General features: G+C 30.9%; 1 protein-coding gene across 1 annotated transcript; it reads left to right on the top strand.

The window, feature by feature from the left end:
- Positions 1-586: 586 nt before the first annotated feature.
- On the top strand, positions 587-2,749 carry LOC107936899 (gibberellin receptor GID1B). The gene is made up of 2 exons (XM_016869682.2): positions 587-1,126; positions 1,523-2,749. Exons 1-2 carry the CDS (start codon positions 1,088-1,090, stop codon positions 2,516-2,518), a joined length of 1,035 nt encoding a protein of 344 aa, XP_016725171.1. The 5' UTR covers positions 587-1,087; the 3' UTR covers positions 2,519-2,749.
- Positions 2,750-7,309: the final 4,560 nt, after the last annotated feature.

Genomic DNA, 7,309 nt, shown 5'->3' with positions numbered 1-7,309 from the left:
GCAGTCGAATCTTTAAAATATTAATAGCATTATGTTGATCAGATCCTTCCATCAGTCTAATCATAAATCGAATTAATGTGAAGCATGTATAAAAACATATAAATCCAATTTTAAATATTAAGTCTTCGATGCTTAAATGTTATATTAATTTCGTCTTGTTTTTAAAAAAAATTACAAAATCTAAATTTTAAAAAAATCTAAATATATCCACATAAAATATATAATAAAATAAACATGGGTAAAATTTATGAGCTAAATTTGTTATTATATTAAATAAATTTATATACAATTAACGAAATACAATAACGATGTAATTACTGCTAATTTTTAAAATTGGGCTAATCTGGTTTGCTAGTCTAATTAATTTATTCGGTTTAATTAAATAAATTATTTAAAAATAAAAAAATTAATTTAATTGCTTAATTCAACTGATTTAAACTAATTTTGAGATAAACCAATTTAATAAATTTTTTGGAACGAAGACTCATTCAATTCTCAATCCGAGTTTAAGCCTACAAGAGAAGAATGTAGGACCCACAATGAACAGTATAATTCGGCCGCCCCGCTTTGTCGTCTCTATCGTCTCCGTTCTCCTCCGTCATTTCTCTTCCCTCTCCTTTGACTCTTTTTTTTTACTAAAAAAAAAAAAACTTCCTTTCCCTCTCTCTCTCTCTCTTTTGTATATTTTATATACTTACTTTCTTTAAACATTATATAGGTAGACACACGTACACACATATCTTTGCGTCCTCTCTCTGTTATTTTCCTCTCTTTCTCCCTTCCATTTCTCTCCCTCTATTTAGTGGTGTTGGGTTCTTTTTTTCTTCAGAAAGGAAGTGTCTCTTCTTGTTCAGAACAAAAAAAAAAAAGCCAAAGAAAAGAGGGAGAGTATAGAGACTCCAGTACAAAAGAGCAAAAAAAAAAAGAAAAAGAAAAATCCGGAACCAAACAATAATACTCTTACTTTTTAGTGTTTTTTTTCTTTCTTTCTTCTTGTTATGAGGCTTTCTTTGGGAAGATAAGTTTCATTTCCTTTCTTGGGGGTTTTCTTTAAAACCTTTTGTTTTTGCTTTCCTTCTGTTCGGCCATGGCCGGTAGCAATGAAGTCAACCTCAATGAATCCAAGGTATATATATATTTTTGGAAGATTGAATTGATCTGATGACTTGTTTTTTTTTTATTATTAATTTCTAGCAAAGTTGGTGTCATGGGGTATTTGACTTTCGTTTCAACTTGGGTTTCCATAGATTTGACCTTTTTTTTTCCTTCTGGGAGGGGGGTGTTTGATTGTTGGGTTTAACCGAATTTTTGTCTAATTATGAGCTTTTGTTGACTGAATAATTTGTGGGATTGTGTTAAATTATATCCTAGTCTGATATGTTGAACAAAAAGGTTTGAAATTTGAAATTTAAGTTTGATTTGGAGATTTTTGAATTTCATTGCTTGCTTGTTTATTTGGGGGGGGGGTTGATGTTATTATTGATGATCAAAGCTCCTAATTGTTTGGATTTGATTTTTTTAGAGGGTTGTTCCATTGAATACATGGGTCCTCATTTCCAATTTCAAGCTAGCTTACAATCTACAACGCCGTCCTGATGGAACCTTCAACCGAGATTTATCCGAGTTCCTTGACCGTAGAGTCCCTGCCAATATAAACCCTGTCGATGGGGTTTTCTCCTTCGACCATGTCGACGGTGCCACTGGTCTTCTAAACCGGGTTTATCAGCCTTCTTCGTTGAATGAGGCTCAATGGGGCATGGTAGACCTTGAGAAACCTTTGAGCACAACTGAGATTATTCCTGTCATAGTGTTCTTCCATGGTGGAAGCTTCACTCATTCCTCCGCTAATAGTGCTATCTATGACACCTTTTGTAGACGCCTCGTTAGCCTTTGTAAGGCCGTTGTGGTGTCTGTAAATTATCGCCGATCGCCTGAACATAGATACCCTTGCGCGTACGATGATGGTTGGGCGGCTCTTAAGTGGGTTAAATCAAGAACTTGGCTTCAAAGTGGGAAGGATTCTAATGTCCATGTCTACTTGGCTGGTGATAGTTCTGGTGGAAATATAGCTCACCATGTAGCCGTGAGAGCGGCCGAAGCTGATGTCGAGGTATTAGGTAACATTCTTCTTCATCCGATGTTTGGTGGGCAGAAAAGAACGGAATCCGAAAAACGATTGGATGGGAAGTATTTTGTCACGCTGCACGACCGCGACTGGTATTGGAGAGCGTATCTACCAGAAGGGGAAGATAGAGACCATCCAGCTTGTAATCCATTTGGTTCCCGGGGTCGAAACCTCGAAGGGCTTAAGTTCCCCAAAAGTCTTGTTGTCGTGGCCGGTTTGGACCTCATTCAAGATTGGCAATTGGCATATGTTGAAGGGCTTAAAAAATCCGGGCAAGAGGTGAAACTTCTCTTCCTAGAGAAGGCTACGATCGGGTTCTACTTCTTGCCGAACAACAATCACTTCTATTGCCTCATGGAGGAGATAAAGAACTTCGTCAACCCTAACTGTTAATAGTCTCCACTTAACCGTAACTACAGTCAGCGTATACATAAATCCTAAATATAAAGATTTTGTTCCATGTCCAAACATTGTTTCTGGGTTTCAGACAAGCAAACCCTTTTGTCTGTTAGGCATGGCAATGGTGAAGTACTTGGAACTATAGTGTTGTAAGGACAGTGATTCTTTAATGTTTCTTCATATTATAACCATAAATGACCTAATAAGTGGATACTTGTTTACCAAGTTAAAATGTTGAGTGGCCAACTCTGAAACCCTCCCTACTAGAAAACGAAATGAAATTTTGGCATCATTTATGTGGATCAACATTCCAACTAATCATTTCGACTCTAATAAATACTTGTCAGCTAAGTAGAAAATTCAACTACTTACATTAACTTTAAATATATGATATGATGATTCATGGTAGCAACTTGATTGAATGCCAGTCTCCAATTTCTTAGCTGTTTACCCTAAACAAATTAAAACCCTCTCTTGTTTATCCCCAAACCAAGTTTTCTGCATCAAACAGTGATTGGGAATTTTGGAAGTACTCTATAATAAGGGACCACAAGAGTATTGGATTTGGATGGTTTAATGGGCACTAAGTGGTAGGAGAAAGAGCAAGTAAGGATAAAGACAAGGAACCTTGTCTGTGTTTTAATTGACTTTCTAGGCTTTTGCTTAGAATATATGCTTTGTGTTAATTTAAAATATTAATTAGTGTTTAGATTTCCAATGGCCAATTTGATTTTTTTTTAATTTTAATTTTAATTTGTCTTATTATGAAGCTGTGGGCTGTGGGCATTGTAAATTAGCTGTTTATGTCTTTTGAAAATTATTCCCTAATACGACAAAATAAAGAATCATTATCAACAAATTTGCCTTTTTGCTTAAATCATAGTCTGGGGACAAAATCCTTAATTTACTTTGCCTCATAATATTCTACTTTATTTTCTTTTTTTAGTCTTTGCTTGCCGACTTCAACCTTTGCCCCTTTCACACACACATTCTTTTTTTTTACATTTATTATTATTGCTCAAATTTTTACATCAGTCCTTGTACTTTAGTAAACTTTGAAATTTAATCTTTATATTTAAATTATTTACTCTTTTTTTTTAATTTTAAGAAAAAAATATTAATCCACTCATTAATACCGTTAAAATTTATTAACATTTTAGTTAAATCATTATTGCCGTTGATAATTTTTTATTAAAATTTATTGAAATTGTAAAAAGATATTTGGAAATGTGATGAAAATTGATATGTCAATCAATTTATAAGGTTTTTAAATTTTAAACACATTTTAATGGGTTTTTTTCCCTAATGGTAGCCTATCAAACACATCAAGTGATAGATAAAATAAAAAATAAAAGCATGAGAAAATACAAGAAAAAGGTTTGATGTTATAGATATAACTCCAGAAAAGGGAAATGGAAAAGATTGATTGCTCAGAATTTTCTTTTTTCCTTTTTCTTATAGTTAAATTTTATAAAAGGTCCCTGTATTATATCTTTTTATTGAATTTAGTCTATTTGCTATATATATTTATTTAAATGTGTATTTTTAATCCTGAGTTTTGCCCCTTTTTTTTATTTATTCGATGAAATAATTTGAAATGATTCCATTTTTCTTAAACATGTGATATCGTGATATATACACGGATAATTTTTTACAGTTTGATGACTTTTTACACATTTAAAAAAGACAAAAAAAAACCCTTTAAAAAAAAGACAAAAAAAGGTGAATATTTGTTTTTATTATCTTGCGAAATCTTAAAAAATTCTTTTTTCTCGACTTCTCTTTTGTTTGCCTGGTTACCTTTTTATCTTTTTTCTCCCTCCAACTAATTTTTTTTTCTTCTCCTCGTTCACTTCATGTGCTTTTTTTTTTAATTTACAAATCTATTTTGTGGATACGTTTGTTGACTTCACAAGTTGTGATGGATAGATGATGGTGCTTGTTGTTAATGAAGCTCCACCAACAACTAACAATTTTTCTTGAAAAGTGGGTGGCTCTTCGTTGGCTTCTTAATATGTTTTTGTTTTGTGAGTGTATCAGAATAATAAATGATTTCACGAGTCAATTTGGATCTGTGTTGTCTTATAAATTGATTTTTTCTTTTACATTCTAAATTTATAAGATAAAGAATATCCCACTGAAAAGCTCAAAAAAAAAAGAAGAAGAAGAAGAAGAAGAAGAGAAAATTGGAGAGTCTTAAAAGATTTCTCTTTTTGTTCCTTTTTCATGAATTGGAATAGTTGGGTTCACATGAGAATAATGAAAATTTCCACACAAAAGTTTATTTACTTATTTATTCATTTAATTTTCATGAAAACAGAGAGACAATAATAAAGGATGGGAAAACACTACATCTATCCAACACACATCAACATTTAACTATGATGTTTGTTCTTATGTGTTTGGTTAAGTGGAGCAAATCTGGGTTTTCACTTTTCTCACTTTTTTTGTATTTGAGTTCGGTTTTGATGTACAATTTGGTATCTGAGTTTTTCTTATCCTAATTTAATATTGGAGTTTGACTTCCGTGTTTATTTTGGTACTTAAGTTTTTTTTTAATCTATTTGATACTTGATTATTTTTGTCTTAGTTAAATACATACATTTGACTTTAATGTTCAGTATGATACTTGAGTTTTTTTATACAATTAAGTATCTATATATATTTTTACTAGAACACGTGCGCCAAATATTCATTGAACTACATGATGCTATTTGGTCTAAATATCAAATTCAACATTGAAACCAAATTTAATGTACCAAATTAAGACAAAAAAATTGATTACTAAATTGAACTATTAAAATTAAACTCGTATACCAAATAGTATATTAATCCTTATATTTATTTAAAACAATAACACTGAAAACTAAGAAATAGGTTAAAAGAAAAGCCATGTTGTTCCTAGCCAAACATGTTTCCGCATGTTTCCTGCAATATTTAGAGTACAAATATTAGAGATAGCTCCGACATAGACATAGTTCAATCTTCAACCGTATTTCGAGGGTGTCAAAATCTGGGAAGCAAAATGGTAATGGGGTTATTACCAATGGCTTCCTTGCGGTGTTGTAGGACAACATGTTAATCGTTAAATAATATATTTTTTTCTTTTACATCTGCTGCAACACAGCCAGCTCTCGTCTGAATGTGTTTTTAAGTTTTGAGCTGCTGTTTTTTTTTTTTGCCACGAGTAGACAGTCATTGGACATTGACAGCAACACTTGATCCCATTGCACTGACAATCTTTCTCCATCTCAAGAAGAAGAACCAATGAAGAGCCTTTTTCTTTTTCTTTTTGCTGCTAAATTGAAATTATTGATGCATGAAATTTACCTACATACATACATAAGCCAAGGGAAGAACCCTAGCTTTTCTTTTGCAGCTTGAATTATGGTTGAGATTCGAAATTTGATGTTGAATACACGTATATTTATTGTACAGACAACTTAGACCTAATGTTAAAAGAAATACTCTTCTAATTTTATTAACATTGTCTTTTTTTCTTTTTTTTTTAAGATGTTATATTTAAGTTGTTCATGCAACAAACGCACACTTATTTACAATTTGATGAACGTCAGATCCGAACTAGTATTTAACAACAAAATTGACAATTAGGATAAGGCAAGGACCTAATCGATACAATGATAACACTTTAAGGACTCAATTAATGCTTTGAAATTTAGGGACTAATTTAAAATATTGATAATAGTTTAAGGGTGTTGTGTAGAATTAACCTATATATATATTCTTTATTTAAATAAATAAAAATATGTGGTAATAATAATGTTTGTAATTTCTAAAATGAACCATGTCCTGTCTTTGGTCAATTCACAATCTAACACTGTGTAATAGTTTTAGTAGTGTGAGTTGTATTTAAATGATATAAATTTATGTATAAAAAATATTAAATATAATATTTATGACAATAAAAATAATACAACTATGAGGTGGGAATGATATTTGTAATTACAATTAGGAAAATAGAAAACACAAAATCCCTTCAAAACATGGGCCCTTGTCCAGAAAGGCTAAACAGGCAAAAGCTTGGACCCCTAGCCGAAAATAATAGGCATAATTGTAATTTTAGCCTTCAACATCTATATTTTCTATCAATTTGGTCATTATTCTTTTTTTATTATTATCTAAATTTAGTTATTAATCTTTCAAAAAATATCAAGTTATCTTTTAACGAAAATATTAACTAAAAAAATTAATTTTTTTGATGAAATTGACGTGATAACCCGCTTGGTAATCATCATGAACTTCATACTAACATAACACTATTTGACTTATATGCCACATTAACAAATAATTTAAAAATTATAAAAACAAAAACTAAATCCAAAATAAATATAAAAAGTTTATTAAAATTAAAAAAAAAAGTAGGACGAAATACACATGGATTGCCTTGCAGAACATTTTAGCCAATATTTTTATTTAAAAGAATCAATTTGACTCTTTCTCAAAAGGCTAATAGTCAAATTTGACTCTTTTCAAAAGCTTGAGGGCCAAATTTAGCTAAAAAAAATAAAGATTAAATTGACAAAAGATATAAACATTAAGGACTAAATTTGACATTATGCCAAAATAATAAATAAAAAAAGAAGCATATCTACACTACTGGATAGGATTATTGCTTAAACTAACTAAGCCATCCTTCACTATAGAGACTAAGGCATTAACTTAAAGCATAAATATCAAATGAATTTCAACACATACTGGACTTGTAGCCCAAAAATCAGCCCTTATGCTGTTATAATGAATGTCACTTTTTTTTTTAATACATAG

Source organism: Gossypium hirsutum, chromosome D12 (genome assembly GCF_007990345.1).
Source record: "Gossypium hirsutum isolate 1008001.06 chromosome D12, Gossypium_hirsutum_v2.1, whole genome shotgun sequence".
Taxonomy (NCBI): Eukaryota; Viridiplantae; Streptophyta; class Magnoliopsida; order Malvales; family Malvaceae; genus Gossypium; species Gossypium hirsutum.
Note: the sequence above shows the minus strand (reverse complement) of the source record. Positions and strands in the feature narration are given on the sequence as shown.

Coding starts and splice junctions, on each gene's coding strand:
- LOC107936899 (XM_016869682.2), top strand. CDS start 1,088: ATGGCCGGTAGCAATGAAGTCAACCTCAATGAATCCAAG. Junction 1,127..1,522: donor TCAACCTCAATGAATCCAAG/GTATATATATAT, acceptor TGATTTTTTTAG/AGGGTTGTTCCATTGAATAC.